Source organism: Buteo buteo, chromosome Z (assembly GCF_964188355.1).
Source record: "Buteo buteo chromosome Z, bButBut1.hap1.1, whole genome shotgun sequence".
NCBI lineage: Eukaryota > Metazoa > Chordata > Aves > Accipitriformes > Accipitridae > Buteo > Buteo buteo.
In genome coordinates, this window is record NC_134204.1 from 38,610,544 (window position 1) to 38,628,152 (window position 17,609).

The following is a 17,609-nucleotide window of genomic DNA, read 5'->3' on the forward strand; positions in this document are numbered from 1 at the left end:
AACAGATACAGGAAAGGGTATCCAAATCTTTTGGCTTTTAATGGGCAGTTCACACCACTAATGAAGTTTTCATGAGAGCAAAAATGGGGCTTCAGCAAGAAGGGGTTCTGTTTAGCCTCAGGTAAAAATGAAATGCCAGAAGCCAGTCATCAAACACAGTTCACTTCAGCTCTTGCTGTCTTTGAGTTGGAGTAACGCTGCCAGAACACATTAGAAAAGCAGTACTAGTCACCTATAGAAAGTCAGTAGGACAGATATACATCATGTGTAGATTTATTTAAAAATAAACTGTCTACCTGAGGCACTAATGTATTTTCATCACCTTAAATCAAGTCTACCAGAGGAATATAAATGGATAAAACAAATGCAATTTTAATTAGTCAAAAGCTGCTTTTCTAATGCTCCCGATCCAAAGAACAGAACAAAAGTTGATTAAGAATGTATCAGTAGTACAATCTCATAAACCCAAGGAAAAAGGCCAAGCAGGAACTAGGTAATTTAATAGATCACATAGGATGAATCTCAAGTTATTTACAGAAAACCTGCCTTGGCAAGTTCTCTGGGAAGAAAAATGCATTTCTTTACCGAGTTCCAAGTAAACTGTAACTATTAGCCAGAAAACCAACATGCAAACTTAAAGTCAACTTAAAGTCTAACCATCATCTTCCCATACCATGTATCTAAAGTAAATACTGTATGCTCTTAAAACTTCCCAATAGTATGGGAAGATCACGGTCCTTTGAAAGGGTCCACATACACACATCCTTGGGCTCCCCATAAGAAGCCACACCTTCCTGAGCAGGGCTTCAGATGGAGCCAGGCGCCATGCTACCTAACCCTGCAAAAGGACAAAGTCAGAAACAGAAGCTCTTTTGAGTTTAGCATCTGTTAAGTGACTGGCATGAATTTAGTGCTTCAAAACAAATACCCTTCACACCCATTTCCCAGATACACATTTTTTCCCTTTATTTTGCTCTTACAGCCACATCTGAAAACAACCCGAGGAAAAGTCTCTAAAGCAAAACTGTGGCCAGTTCAGGCTGTGAATGACAGCAGAGAAGTGGTAATGAGATGCCACCAGTTCTGGTTTTACTGCCCCCTTCATTTCACACATTCCTTTCAATTTCTTTTCCTTTGTTGGTACCTTGTTGTCTGCTGTTTTGAGATGGTATAAAACTGGAACTGGAACTGGAGCTGGAACTGGCAGGACTGGGCTGTTCAGACTTAAAAGGAAAAAAAAAAAAGAAAATAAGTAAAGTTGTAAGAAACATTTTTGCCTAAAACTCTTACTGTTAGTTACTGCCTAAGGCATGCTGTCAAGAAAAAAAACTACGGAACAGAGTAATACTCAAAGATCTTCATTTCAAGCGTCAGTGAGGCAAACATTGTAGAAATTGCTATGCACTCAACATACATACACACTACTATATCATGTCTAGTTCTTTACTAAAGCCAATATCCTAACAAGAAGTTCCCAACACGTTGTTTGAAAGGCTATACAACATGGGAGCCTAAATGAGTTTATAATAGACCTAAGGCTCCTATGTCCTTGTCATACTGTAGTTGCAAGATTTTCCAAATTAATCACTATGTAGTAGAATTGAAAAACAGAAGAAGACCTGAGCAGACCACACTAAATGCCAGAAAGCCTCAAACAGTTTTCTTTCTTCTTCCTTCGAAAACAAGTCTTAAGAGCAGGATTCAAAATAAACTTTTCTGTTGTTATTGGATTTCTCCTCATCCCAACACTGTCCATATGTATTAAGACCCTACAGATTGTAATAGTGATTGAATTGGAAAGATTGCGTTGTTACACAGAGGAGGTATCTGGAACACACATCTTACAAAAGAGAACCAGATTTTTAGAACAGAGTTGTTAAAATCAGTTTACAGTATTTAACAAACAGTTCTATATATTGTTTTTCCACTATTGTTTAAAACTTATAGATTTCTCTCTAAAATTCTATAAAATTACTGAGAAAGGCCAATTACTTCATCTAAAAATCCTGTATAATTTTCCTCATAGTGGTTATGGTTTATGTGGTTGTACTGAGAAGTCTTGCTTCCTGCTGCTATGTTGCATGCCTTCATATACTTTTTTGCTGTTTCTTAGGCTCAGTGGCTTGAAGTGCGTAGGTGTCGGTACATACTTGCACATTCACCTGTGTACATGAGACAAAGAAGAAATCTGGTATGTGGGCACAGGGGATGCTAACAGAGAACATAAAACAAGAAAGAACTGTCCATACAGAAGGAACGGCGAAAATGAGGCTAGGAAGTAACAATCTAAAAATCTACTCTTGAAAAGAAAACATGCTTACACTTCAAATTTTATACAACTGTGTTATCATGATGTGCTATCCAGCCTAACTAAAGTTTCTGACTCTCCTTGCCTGCAGAATATCTCTTGTGATTAAGTTAGAACTAAATTGCTCTCAAAAATAACAGCAGTAATATCCAGTCACTGTAAAATTCAGTTTTCATGCACACAGGCTACCTAAGCCTAACAGTTGATTTTTTTTCCATAAATCAATCTATTGTTGCTTTTCATAATGAGCAGGCAGATTTACAGCCTTTTACTGCCTTTTCTCACAATGAGGGATGCCTATTCGGTCAACAGAATGCTTGAGAAAAACACGATTAACATCTGCTCTCCTCAAATCAACACCAGCTCCAGTTCTCACAGACACACAGTCAAAATACAAACTCTGGACCTGACTGCATGGGTATATACAGCTTTTATACAGATGAATCAACCCTGTACAAGAAAACCCAATCCAGCCAACAACACAATGTATTTCTGAGTACCAAGAGAGATCCTTACAATGGTCCACAGCATCAGATCTTTTAGGAAGACACGGCAGCATCATTTGACACTGCTCTCAAAATCAAGTCATTCTGAAAAAGCCTTTTTTTTTTTTTTTACTGCCTGAACTTGTGCAAAACCATACACAATAGCATTTTAGAAGGAACTAAAAATATGCCTTCCATATATTAATATGGATTAGTGCCAACAGTGCTGGAGCTTCTAGTGACCAGAGGCTATCTTTTGTCACTTATGCAATGCTTTTTGACAGTTTTACAGGCTGTTACCCCAAGGACTTAGGTATTTATGGCTTTATTCACTTGGGCTTTCTGCTTTTGTCCACTGATTACTAATCACCAAATAGATTTTTTTTTTTTTAATGGTCCAAAATTAGCTAAAGGGTGTCCTTCAACAATAAAAGCTTAAGAAAGTACCTGCAAAGAGCTTCTCTGTATGTCCTTTTCTTGTTTTACTAGTTTTCTCTTCCTACAGACAAGCTAATGGGAGTCTGGGCCCAAACTGTTCATTAGTGCAATGACCCAATATGATTTATTGCATTCTTAGACACTCTATTTCGTTTTAGTGCTCTCACACTGATGCACAGGAGACACTAGCTTCTTTATTAGGCCTGGTCGAGGGATTCTGTGCTTTGAAACTGTTCGGCAGGAAAAGGGACTTTTCTTTGGCTCAAATTTTCCCTGAAAATGTACTTTTTTCACCAGCTCTAAATCACTTGGCTTGTGTCATTTCCAAACTCTTGTCTGTTTTTACAAGTAGTACAACAACTTACTCTTGAGCTGCAAACAATTTTCAGGCAAACTCACCTGTTTATGACACAGGATATAATAGAGCTGTTTCTTTAAGATTTCATGGTTGTCTGGATTCATATAACTTCTTCTAAAAATAAACCACATCATTTCAAGCTCCTTATTTACATTAAAAAATAGAAAACATCTGTATGTGGGTGTCAATGGCTTTTCTTGCCTTTCCCTGACTGTTTTTAAAGGAAGCTTACATATTGTTTCCTGAAATAAAATTTAAGTGATGTAGCGATATCCCACTTCATATCAGCCAGTCTACATATTTCCTATTTTTACACACAACAGCCTAAGGACTTCTGTTTCCCTGTGCCATACATACTGAAAACTTACACACTTAAAACTGTTTATAGCTAAGTATTATTTCTACTTCCACTTTGTCCAAAGTTAGCTTCTCAGGGAGGAGGAACATGCTCCCCCCAGGGCAAGTCTTCTCTAACAGGACTCCTGTACTTAAAACGTCTACCGCCTGTTAAGCGTCCTGTCACTGACCACTGCCTCAGCTTTTAGTAGAGTAATCCAACCCATCTGTAGCTCAAAGGACAGAACAACCCCACCTCATCCACTAAGTGTCCACATCTACCACTGCCAAGGTGAGACACTGTTTGGGTGTCTGTGATACCATAAGCCTGAACTGAGCTGCCTACACCCTGCCCAAATTCTATATCACTACATCTCCAAGGCAAGGTAAAGCTGCTCCTTTTTAACCATTCACAAAAGTTAGGGAAGATCATCACAGGGAAGATGGAAGAACAGGGGTATGGAGTGGGAAGTGGAATTAATTATTTCTTATAGAAATCAAAATATTTATTCATACCTATGACATTTAAGGAAATAAACAATTATTTAGAGAAATAATTTAAGGTCAAGAAGATGTAAAATTTAAACAGGAAATGCCAGATTATTGATTTTTGAGAAGAGGCAGAGACAGTCATGTGGTAGAGAATATGACCTAAACTACTGAGACAATTATCTGCCTTAATTATTTATAGTAATTTCAAACAAAAATTCCATATCACTGATGGAGATGAGGTTATTTGTTAATTAAGTTGACTCTGTACTTGCTACCTGAGCAAGTCCATGTGCCCAGATGGGATGCACCCATGAGTGCCGAGGGAGCTGGCAGATGTCATTGCAAGGCCACTCTCAATAATCTTTGGTTGATCATGGTGACCAGAAGTGCCCAAACATTGGAGGAAAGCAAACGTCACTTCTGTCTTCAAGAAGGCCAAGGAGGACCCAGGGTACTACAGGCTGGTCAGCCTCACCTTAATCCCTGGAAAGGTGATGGAGCAGCTAACCCTGGAAACTATTTCCAGGCACTTAAGGATGAGACAACCATCAGGAGTAGCCACCATGGCTTCACCAAGAGGAAGTCACGACTGACCAATTTGATAAACTTCTGTGATGAAATGACTGGCCTAGTAGATGAGGGGAGAGCAGTGGATATTGTCTACCTGGACTTCAGTAAGGTCTTTCACACTGTCTCCCTCAAGATCCTCATAGACAAGCTGTTGATGTATAGGCTGGATGAGCAGACAGTGATGTGGCTGAAAACTAGCTGAATGGCTGGGCTCAGAGGATGGCGATCGGTGGTGAAAAGTCTGTTTGGAGGCCAGTAGCTAGCACTGTGCCCCAGGGGTCAATAATGGGTCCAGTCCTGTTTAACACCTTCATCAATGATCTGGATAATGGGCCAGAGTGTGCCCTCAGAAAGTTTGCTGATTACACAAAGCTAGAGGAGTGGCTAGTATGCCAGAGGGTCTCTCTGCCACTCAGAGGGACCTTGACAGGCTGGCGAAATGGGCCGACAGGAACCTCATGAAGTTCAACAAGGACAAGCGTGAAGTCCTATACCTGGGGAATAACAGCCCCATGGACCAACATATTCTGGGGGCCATCCAGCTGGAAAGCAGCTTGGCAGAAAAAAGGACCCAGGGGTCCTCATAGATCTTATTATTACCTGAAGGGAGGGTGCAAAGAGGACAGAGCCAGGCTCTTTTCAGTGGTGCCCAGTGACAGGACAAGAGGCAATGGGCACAAAGGGAAACACAGCAGGTTCCCTCTGAACATCAGGAAACACTTTTGTACCATGACAGTGACCAAGCATGGGCACAGGTTGCTCAGGGAGGTTGTGGAGTCTCCCTCCTTAGCGATATTTAAAAAATGTCTAGATGTGGTCCTAGGCAACCAGCTCTATGTGGCCCTGGTTGTGCAGGGGAGTTGGACCAGATGACCATCAGAGGTCCCTTCCAACCTCGACCAGTCTGTGGTTCTGTGAATCTAAAACACATCCTTCATTTAACAACTAGTACTCAGAAAAGACCTCAAGGCAAACATTGCAGTTGTTTCATCTGAACAATTGCACTGGATGAAGCTGGATTTGCGTTTCTTTAGAGACCATCCTACTCAAACGTGTCTACTTTTGAAAGAAAATCCTTTTCCTTCTATATTTATGTACATATTTTGTCTTAGCTTTATAAATAAAAGATAAATTCAAGACACTGCTAACATAAAAACTCAGAAATACTCAAGCTAGTGTAAGACTTAGAGAAGACTCATGCACAGAAGACTGAGCTAACACGTGGAGAAAAAAATCCTTTTGCAGTACACTGCACAATACAGTTGAAAGATGAAGCACCAGTGAAGGCCGCTGCCTGCAGGAATAGTTTTGCTGAAGAAATCTTACTGGTAAGAGTGGAAGACACATAGTAAAGCAGGCAAAGAAGTAGAGGAGAGAAGATTATTGTTTCTCATGTAGAGCAGCTAATACTACAGTTTCCATGGATTTCATGCCTACAAGATAATGAGTAAACTAAAGGTAAAATAAACTAAAAATGTGTATGGTCATGTGAGTATGAACATAGTCCTTAACAAACTGAAAGAGGCAGAGTACAAACAGGTGGAAGTTCTCGTCAGATAACCCCAACCAAAAACTGTTCTGAATATATAGACAAAATGAATGCTGGCAAAGACAGGATTATATAAAGTCTTGGGCTTTTCAATATTGGCACTAAAAACTATGTTAACTGGATCACATTTCCCCAGGAATGTGTGAAAAGACATTAATATTTGTGAAGAATTAATACAGTATGAGCAGCACAATGTGGGGAAGGTAACAGCTCTATATTCTATTCAAAGCCCAAATTACGTGGGAAAAAACCCCCACAAAAATGGGGGCCCACTGATGGAAGAAGATACCCTAAATAAATCACTTGCTTGAAGAATATTGCTTATCTTGTACACTCACTGGCATGAAAGCCCTGTGATGAGAGAATGGTGACTATCCCTCTGTACTCTAGTAAAGTGTGGAAAGACCAATTTAAGCTGACAAGCAATACTCAGATACTGACTTTCTGGGAGTTTTACTTTACAATTTTTAAACTTCCCCTTTGAGAACCTTCACACACTCTATACACAAAGCTCTCACAAGCCAACAAAGGAGAGAAAAGTGTTTTAGAAAGAAAGTCTAACCCTCAATTTTAGTACTAGATACAAACTAGAAAATTCAGCCTAAATATTAAAGCCAATGTAAGAATTTTACTCAGCTAATCTACATTTTCTGCTCTAAGGGGACTAATAGCAATGGTAGAAGTTAGGTGGTAGCTGTTCTGGCCAGTCCTGACAGCTACTGTATTGGAAGCCAACACTCCCCAATGTTCTTCTCTTGCCCTATTTTCTCTCTTGTGTCCTATTATACATATCAGCACTGAGAAGGGCAGATGTTGATGCAATCCCAGTTCACTGTTTGGGAAACTGAACAGACAGTTTGCTGTCACTTTTGGTGCAGTAAGATGGTTGTTCACCTACATTCTCCCAGATCTGAGGTCCTGATGTTAGAAATTCATGGACTCCTATTAACAAAGAGGCAGCTGGAGAACCATCTCACTACATGCAAAACTTCTTTTATGGATGTTATTCTGCACTACAGTACCTCTTCACATCATTAGAGATCTGGTCTTCACAGCAGGTACTCACAGACTTTGCAAATTCACTGTAGTTCCTCTCTCTTCTTATGTAGCTCAAACTGTAGAGTGGTCCCACCACAACCCTACACTAAACCTTTACTATGTAGAAATCTTGTCAAGGTCATACACATCAAGTACATATATACCTAAATATATGAAAAACGACAGCTTTTCTTCTGAAGTGCTGCTGCAGAGTCCCTATGCACTGTCTTTGCTATTGCAGACTGCTGGCTCTTGAACTTACATCCCAGAAAATGCAAAAATTTTGTCCAAAATTTCACCATAGACTATAGAGAGATCTAGTGCAGCTCTTCCATGACATCTTTGTGGCCTTGTTAGTTTCACAGCAAGCCTCATTATATATACATTTTTCTCAAATTTAACTCCTGGGATTTAAATGACTATGTGAATATTTCAGCTTTCATTTCTGTACATTCCAGCTTCAGTGAAAAGCTGTAGAGAGAAAAATACAAAAAGCTATGTTGTACCCTAAAAAATTATTGAGTCCCTAAACCAAAACAAAGCCCTTTATGCTATTTTTTGAAGTGTCATAATTTTTAGCCAATTTTGTGATACTGTAGACTGATCAATGAATTTTAGACATCATGGTTGGCAACAGTATGCTCTACACACATTTTTCTCTATGGATATTTCTGAGGCATCTGTCAGTATGGTTCCTAAGCACTTGCTCTATGCTGATACTATCATGTATTTGTCAGTAGTTTTCACAAGAGATCATGCATATTATGTACACACAGAACTATAAAATGCTGATTCTAGGGAAAAAAAACACAGAACAGATTGCTGTTGTATTACTGGTATTTTACCATTCACAGCTGACACATCTGTGTGCTGTAACTTTGCCTACTCATGCACTCTTACTGATTACTACGAAAAATAATACTAATTTAAAGCTCCTTGTCCCTGCTTTGGAGACTTAAAATTGTTTTTTGATAGTGTGATCTCAGCTTTACATCAGTAGAAAGAGTTTTGCAATGGTTTCATAAGGTGTATTAAGTTACTAATACAAGATAAAGACAAAATCTCTTTAAAAAATGATAATATCTAATACCTGTTTATATTTAAACTACATTTCCCTCAAACTGTTATATTGTAGTGTAATATATTTGTAATGTAATTGATACACGTAATTGAAGTTATTAAAAATATTGGGTAATTATTATTATTATTATTTAAAATATTGGCTACATTAAAAACTCATGTACTACAACCCTGATCAATCTTGAGTTTTACAGTGTTCAGGATCAAAAAGGCTGCATATGGCACAAATAAATCAAGTTGAATCATCACATCCGTTTTCTTTAGCTAAAATTGTAACATTTAACTCACAAAATTTTATCTCCTCCCAATGGTCCTCTGCCAAAGCAAATTTAGGTCACTGAGAACACCAAGAGTGGCTTTTTCCTTTTGCCTTGAACCTGCCTTTCCTTGCCTTGAACTTGAGAAACTTTGCAACCAAACTGTTGTTGTCCAGAATATTCAGACCATGGCTCTTTGCTCGATATTTATGCCCACTTGTGATATTCTACTCTCCTTGTGGAAGACGCAATGCAATAAGCACTGTCTTGAAGCCACGTCCTTTTCACCCATAGAATAAGGTTACAGTGTATTAACTAAACTGCATTAAAGCAGCATGGGCAATGGAAAAAGATTATTCATACAATGAAAGAAATTAAAAGTATCACAGCATATATCTACTCTTTTCTTGTCAATGGTTTAAACTGTAATACTTTCATGGTTGATAATTTGAATCATTAAAAACACACAGGCTGGACTCATATGTAATCTCCTCCCATTATTTAGGTAATACCTAAAATGACCTCACACAAAGCAGCAAAGTTATTTGATTTAGTTCTGTCCTAATCACAGCTGCTCACCACCAATGATATTAAAGGGCATAAATTTGGCAATGGTTTTCTGATCGGGGTAATCAATATTGAGGCCACTGATCCAGTTACAGCTGCCCATGGTACCCGTTAACCCAAATACACAAGTAATCTTGCCTCGGGGTGCTCAGGCACCAGTCCAGCTGCCTGTTAGCCTCAGCTATGAAACACAGCTCTGCTGGTGATAGGGTGTATTTTATCAGTTTTATCAGGTTTTATAGGAATTACTACCAACACAGCTGCATGTTTCACTCAAAGCTTTTTGTTTGTTTGCAGAGAAAAGTGTGGAGAAAATTCATTTTGCAACATCTTTTTCTAACAAAAACATCAGCTGTACTAAGGTATTGACTACACTGAGAAAGACAATATGACTGAATGATGACACAGCGAGTTAAACCAAATTCACACCAACACTTCTTAAAGTTTAAGTGAATGACAGTTTTTCTATTGCTGGTGTAGTGATGTAGGACCACCTCCAACAAATACTCAAATTATTGTTAAAATTAGTTGCAGGCATCAGGCTTTCCCTAAACAATAACTGCTGGCATGCCTTGTGTAGGAGTCAATTATATGGAACTTAGTGACTGGGCCTGAAAGTAGCTCACGGTCACAAGAGCATTCCAGAAGCCTTTAGAAGGCCTTGAACAGAATAAACAAGAAGACAAAAAAAGAAAGATGCCAATTAGAAGAACACAGGTGTGCATTCCACGATAAAGGGAACTTGGCACAAACAACCTCAATTTGGCAGTTTATCTTGACCAATTAGATTGAGACAAGTTTCGCATGTTTTAGTTAATATAGCCAATTATGTCCTATGTTTATGCGCGTGTACAGAGTTAGTATAACCAACTATATCTTATGTTTATACGCGTGTACAGTGTTGATATAACCAATCTCATTTTATGCTTGTATGCGTGGACACTAAATGTTTGCATGCAGCAGCCAATCAAAGCTTCTTAGGAACTTAGAGAATTGTATAAGAATGATCAGCTAGGCTCAATAAACTGGTGACTTTGATCTTCATATTGGTGTCCTGTCATCCGTTCCCACATGGAATTTTGCAACACCTTGATTTTGCAGTGAAGGAGTGGACACTGTTGTTGTGAGAGAACAGCTAACCACACATTTCAATACTGGAAGAACAATGACGCACAGGCACTATCAGCCTCAAGTTTGGGCCAGGCACATGATGTTCATCAGGAGCATCCCTTGCCCATCCCAAAAGGGTCCCCCAGCATCCCCCCCCAGTGTGGCATCAAGTGCCAACACCAAGCACAACCCCAGGGCTCCACAGCATGGACAGCTGAACAGAAGTCACTCATCAGCAGGCAATGAATCGTCATTAATTCTACACAGGTATGATACATGATACACTCACGGTAGTAATGAGTTCAGGCAGCCTTTGTCCTGCCTTGTTAAAATTTAAACTTCAGAGGATTACTCAGTCTTTAAAATGTAAAAATTAAATTGTGCATTTATGGTGTGTCCTGGAGAATTCACATCAGTCACCACTAGATTACAAGCTTCTGAATGGGAAGCATTATGAAAATTATCTAATTAATTTCATGGGGAGTTTGGCAGCAAACCTTCAAAAATACATGAGTAAAACATGTCATTTTTGCCAAAGAAAACAACTGTGAACTTGATGGTTCCACATAAAAAATAAAAGGGCATAAAAACCTTGGATAGATCTAACTATTGTAGACATAGATAAACTATTTCAGCTGATAACTAACAGGTGTTGGATTTTATTTTAATTATATGGAGCCATTTCTCTGGATCACAACATAACGTATGCAGATAAAGCAACTTCAAAGCAATGAAAACCATATCAAGAAGATCTCACCTAATCATGATTAAAATAAAATCTCCTATCTTTAGCATATTGGCTGCAATCATCTCGGCCTCATGACACTGTCATGACTTTACTGGACCAGGCACAAAGTATTTTTTGGCCACAAAAGAAAGAATATAATTAAAATATTGGCACTGACATACCCAGTTAAAATCCTTACTTTCTGCAGGCTAGCAGGTGAATAGAATTTTCCAGGCTTGAAATATAGAAAATAAGGCCCCAATCTAAAAGTGCATTTATGCAAATAATTGAGTTAATCCACATAAGTAGTGCCTACTGAAACAGATGTAGCCAACACTTGTGAATAAAGTAAAATACTGAAGCCTGAACTAGTAGCCTAATAACATATGATATTATTTCTGTGGTCAAAATATGACATTGCCTAAAACTGATAAAAAACAACTTAATACCCATGACTGCCTCAAGAATGCAAAATTTCCTGACTCTTACAAGATTACATTTGCAACCTGGACATTCAACCATATCTAAATAGTTTTTCTCCACTGTTTTATTTTATTTCTAAATCCTTAACATTTTTGTAAGCCAGTGATTTCCTAACATATCATGGTAACAAAAGTATCTTGGTTCAACATCCGAGCTTGCTGCCAGAGAGGAATCACTACTTGGCAATCTTGCTGCTTCCTCATCCAGCAATGGTTCATCTCACCACATAGTAACAGCTAATAAAAATAGGCTTAATATATAGCAGCTGAACGTTGCCACACTACAGTAGATGCTGATGGCCATAGAGCATACTTGTGCTTTATACCATTTCTGATTATCTTAGGCCACTATTTCTCTCTGAGCACATATATGCAAGGAAACACCTTGGACTGTACAGTATTTACATGACCTTCTAGTACCCGCCTGTTTGTGACTACTGAACTACCTCATCAACACAGGAGTACTATGGGCAAACAATCCCACAAGAGTGGCTGGCAGGGTTTTAAGAGCAGTATTCACACCTGGACTAAAAATAATCAAATGCAGAAACAAAGCATTAAAATATAAAGCAAAAAGTAAAGATTCTAAGAATATGACTGGTTGCAAACCCACGATGCCCAGTCTGCAATGAAGGACATCAGTATCAATCCTCTTCTGTATCATTAAAGATCTTAACAGAGTCACAGTTTCACAAAAAAAATAAAACCTAACTTCCTGGTTTTTTCCTGGGTAACTACATGAAAATTCCATATGGAGCTCTATTTCACTACTGTTATTTCTAACTTTAAATATTATCTGAAAGAGATCTTACTTTGGCTCCCAGTCCTGGCAGAACACAACATTTTTCAGCTAACAAGGGATGGAGGTTTTACAAGACCATGAGGGTTTCCAAAATATTCTTCCACTTTTATAACAATCAAATTAATAGATCACATGCCAGATCCAAAGTGGCATTTTATGGATTACTTTTAAAAGGTACTCATGTTGTAACATTAAGACTGCTTTGAGATATGCAAGCAGTTAAGTAGAAACCCATAGTCTACATGATCACTACTGTATATTCTTTGTTCTGTAATGGACATCCTTTGGAGTTGACATTTTTTTCCAAAGGCAAAAGACCCACTAAAGTACTCTGCATTTAATAACTGGAAGTCCTCACCCCTGAGCTGTCACAATTTGCCAACATGCACTTCTGCTCAGTTTGAATTTCCGTAGGCTTCGACATGCCAAAAGGCTGCTACTATTACTAACGGCAATGCTACAATTGCAGGGACATATACAGGCAGTAAGGGAAAAAACAATACACAGCATATGCAAAATAATCACACCAGGAGCAGAAATTCATCCAACAGAGCCACATGCATTCTCTAAAAAAAACACCAACGAACGACTTTGATGCATGGCAGTTTTTAAGAGTTTTTATTCAGTTCACTGCAACTGGAGATACACTGAGAACATTTGTTAAGCCCTAAACATGTATGTATGATCTTCCTGATGTCCTTTGTGTCTTTCTGCTGCAGCAGCTTCACTTAGAGCTATGCACCATTTTTTCCTCCCTACCCAGAGCAGCAAAACTGGTTAATAATCAAACAAGAAGTACCAAAGCATCCCTTCTGCAATGGCTCCACAGCTCAGAAGGGGCAGCCCCGGGCATGGAAAATGCCTTACTCAGATCCAAAACTGTATTTCCCCATTTCACACACCAGTTTGAAGCTCACACAAATGTTATAAGAACATCATCATGTTTCGTCATCAGACAGGCAGCAAAATCAAGAATGTCAAGTTGGGTTTTTTTAATCATGTTGCTGCACTGTCCCAACATAGGAAGCAAATAGATGGAGTTTTCTTTAACTAAAATATCCTGCCATTGAATTTAAAAGCAAAATCTTTGGAGTTTTCAAGTGGACTGGGCTAATATTCCTATGCCTCAATAAAACCATAAATCTGACATGCTTTCTCTCCATGTCCTACTTTACATGCTTCATACTAAAGCCAGTAAAATAATTCCTCAGCCTTTATGTGCAATTTCTAACTGAATATACTACATGATGCTCCTGAATAGCTTTGCTAGCTCACATGACTCTAAAACGATCCACACTGTTTTGAACACCAAGTCTATCACTAATGCTGAAGTCCAACACACTTTAAAGCACGGATGTATTTGAAAAGCGATACTCAAAAAAGCAGCAGGAAAAGAAATGCAGACACACGTTTCACTTGCCAACAGCTCAAAGTCAACAGAAAAACGGAGCTAAAATAAATACAGCAGTGCACCACACTACAGCCTATTCCAAATAGACCATAAGAAATAACCATAAGTGGTCTTACTCTTTAAGTCATGCACAGAAAGGCTATTAAACCAGGGCAGAAAGTTTATCACTAAGCAAGGATGTGATTCGCTTTATTTCTCACTGTAATTTTATAGAAGTCTTTGGAGCTCAAAACAGGAAATGACTGCAGGGCATCAGAGGACATTGGCTTTCTGAAACACCCCTGAGGCAACAGTATGCTAACCTGGCTGTGTTCTTAAATCTGAATTTCAAGTGACAGCTCAGAGTATGGATTAGCCACTGGCAGACATGCTCCACCACATGAAAAAGAATCCACCTCTCTCGGAGGGTGCTAAACCTCTACGTCCTCCACTTCATGAAGGCGAAGGCCAGTATTTCAAGTCCGAATGCCCAGAACTACGTAGAGCATGATGCCAATATTGAGAAGGGTTAAGCACACTCTGCTTTTCTGTCTGAAATTAAAGCCCATTAATTGAAAGGATACACCCCATCTCGATTCACTGAACAGGGGCTGTATCTTAAGAAAACAGGGGAGCAGCAGCATTGCCTTCCTGTAGCACCTGTCCAGTGATACAGCACCTCTGTTTAATGATGCTTGTCAGCTTTGTTTACCATGAGGTGAGAACTTCTCAGAATGTCATCCTCAATTTAAAAACCTGAACCCAGCTTTGCAGCTGAGAACTCATCATGGACTACCCTTAGCACTAAAAACAGTCTTCAGTGTGACCAGCAAAAGGAAGAAACTTACTTTTGCAGGAAGTTCTAGCTTCTGGTGAATATTTTTGATAAAAGCAGTACAAGTTCATCTACTTTTACTGTGCAGCTTGTTGAAAAAATTTCCAGACATAATGCCAGCACTATTTGCTTATGTCCCACTTCTTAACTTTCTTCTCACGTGTTATATATTAAAAAAAAGAATTAATGGACAAAATTCAGAAGCAATGAACATTTGCCAAGGGAGGACTCCTCCAAAACATCTGAAATACAGATATCTACCAACCCCCTGAGTTTGTTTTTTTTTAAAGAAATGCACACAAAACTACTTGGTTTTGTGCACCTACTGACAAACTGAACTCTATGTAAAATGTAAAAGCAAGACTAAAATAATTCTAGGTGAAGTAATACAACCTTAGCTACAGAGCAGTTACAGACAGCTCTCTTACATTACACTTTTTATTACAAATTTATCATGTTTGATATGCATAGTTATGCACATGAGCTAATACCAAGAAAGCAAACAGTCACCGTTTCAGGACATGTGTTTAAGAATGAGAACATCTCTTACTCCATGGAGTGAAGAAAATATTGTCCTCACAAAATTCTTAGCAAAGTTATTCATAATTTTATTATAATACATACAGTATTAGGTTTGCACTATGTCATAAACGTAACTTAAACTAGAAAAACTGCACTTGACTTAAAGTTAATATTTTTGTGGTATCCTAACAATTTTCTTTTAGGTATTGATTGTAATCTGATTTGTTATATCTAACCCAAATTTGCAGAGTTTGGTTTTGTGGTTTTGCTTTTTTAAAGCCACTTTAGGAATAAAGCCTGGATACCTTACCACTGAATATACTCCTAAATAATGATTCATTCTTTGTTCATCAATACTACAATACCCACTACTATAACTGTACCAGAGTAAGAAATAACATTAGACTGAATTTTATAGCACATTATTATGCCAGAACATGCCACTGAAGAAGTATCTTCCCAGCTTCAGACAGCTATGTTGGTTAGTATCATGAAGCATTAACAGACCTGAAATAACTGTTCCTGTATAGCAAAAGCATTGTCATATTTTCACTTCCACTACTGTGTAACATTACAAGTTTTCATTTTTTCTGTATATGTCTATATTTATAGGATATACCCCTTATGGATCTAGCTGTAAAATCTACTCCTTTTCCAGAAATGCTTAGAAATCCACCAACATATACAACAAGTTCAAACTATTTTATCCAACATATAGATTTACCTCTATTAACACTGCTTGTTCACCTTTCATTAGGCTCCCTGGTTAAAACTAATGAAGTGTAGAAGGAATGACTCTGTGAAATTCTGCAGACACTCATTAACCAGGCTGCCCAGCATTTCCTCCCATAGCACAAAGAATGGTGTGAATCCACAGGCACCTTAGGGAATTATTCTGGTTTTTCTACATACCTTTTCTAAAAAAAAGTATATTATTGACTTTCTAAATAGTATCCAGTCACTGACCGGAGCCATACTAAGCCTGATTTATTAATGACCATAGTCCCAAAGTGGCAGACATCCTTTTCACCAATACAGACGTGGACCACACTGGCCTTCCCACTGAAGACCTATCTGTTCCATGATCCAGGATATCAACATTAAAATATACCAGAATCCAGACCAGCAGGATCTGCTTCTCTTTGAGCAGAACTAGAAAACCCCAAATCTGCTTTTTTTGCTGTAGTACAGAGTTAAAAAATTCCTTAGGTCCTGCAGGTCAACTGCAGATGGAAGACAAACAGCACTGCAAGTGGATTTGTGTCATCCTATGAAAAACACAAGGGTGTACCCATTACACCATTCATAATGGGCAAGAGGCTGCAAGACAACAAGAAGAAAAACACATGACAACAATTAAAAAGGATCAGTTTTGATCACCATCCATATCCTTCACATATAGCTATCTGCAAGCTGCTATGCAGCACACACCTCTGTAGTGCCTGCATTTGTAAAATTTCAGTTACGTTGCAGTTGCTCCTCTCAATTCTTTTGTCTCTGAAGAAAAATGGAGAACCACTACTGCCAGTAAAAGTATGTGCCACTACATGGCACCTATTTGAATGAACAGGAAATGTGAAAGCAAAATCCATGCTCATTAGCTGGCTATACCGAGGGTAGGTGGCAAGTCTTAAGTGTACTGACATAAATTAAAATAGAAAATTCAGCTTATTTTAAAGACATTAGAAGTTAATTCACACCAAGGCTGAGAAGTGTGAACATTTTCAGGTTTAAAGACTAATTCATAAGTTCTAAGCCAGAAACAGGAATGCCACCCCAACCACAGTATCACCAGTACCATGCTGTAAAGCAGAACCTGTCCTATTCCATACCTTCTGAATTTTACAGCCTTTGCATGCCCTAAGGGAACAGTCATTAAAAGGTCACTTCAGAAATAAATTACCTTCTCCCTCGTGGCAAGTTTCTATAAAGTATAAACCTAATGTTGACACCTCCCCACAGCAGGGTATTTATTGTCTTTTCCAGAGAGGGTAAGCAGGGCTATGAATTTGATGGCAGTAACAGAGGCACACAACAAAAAAAAAAAAAAAAAAAAACAGAAAAATGAGAGAACTGAACAGGCGTGGCTGGGAAGAATTCCCCTCTACTATTCACACTACCTCTTGCCATAAGCACAAATAAAGGCACCAAACAAGCCGTCCCTTCTCGACTCATCTCTCTACAGAAGATGCTTCTGAAAACTGAAGTCTGCTAGGAGAATGATTAAAATCCTAATTATCAAGAGCAAATGATGCATGAAACA

At 38.5% G+C, this 17,609-nt stretch overlaps 1 protein-coding gene across 1 annotated transcript in view; it reads right to left on the minus strand.

The window, feature by feature from the left end:
* MLLT3 (MLLT3 super elongation complex subunit) overlaps positions 1-17,609 on the minus strand; it is a 145,337-nt gene that overhangs the window by 20,275 nt on the left and 107,453 nt on the right. Inside the window, exon 7 of the mRNA XM_075021761.1 lies at positions 1,145-1,223. Coding sequence (XP_074877862.1) covers positions 1,145-1,223 — 79 coding nt within the window. The remainder of the gene's footprint in view (positions 1-1,144; positions 1,224-17,609) is intronic.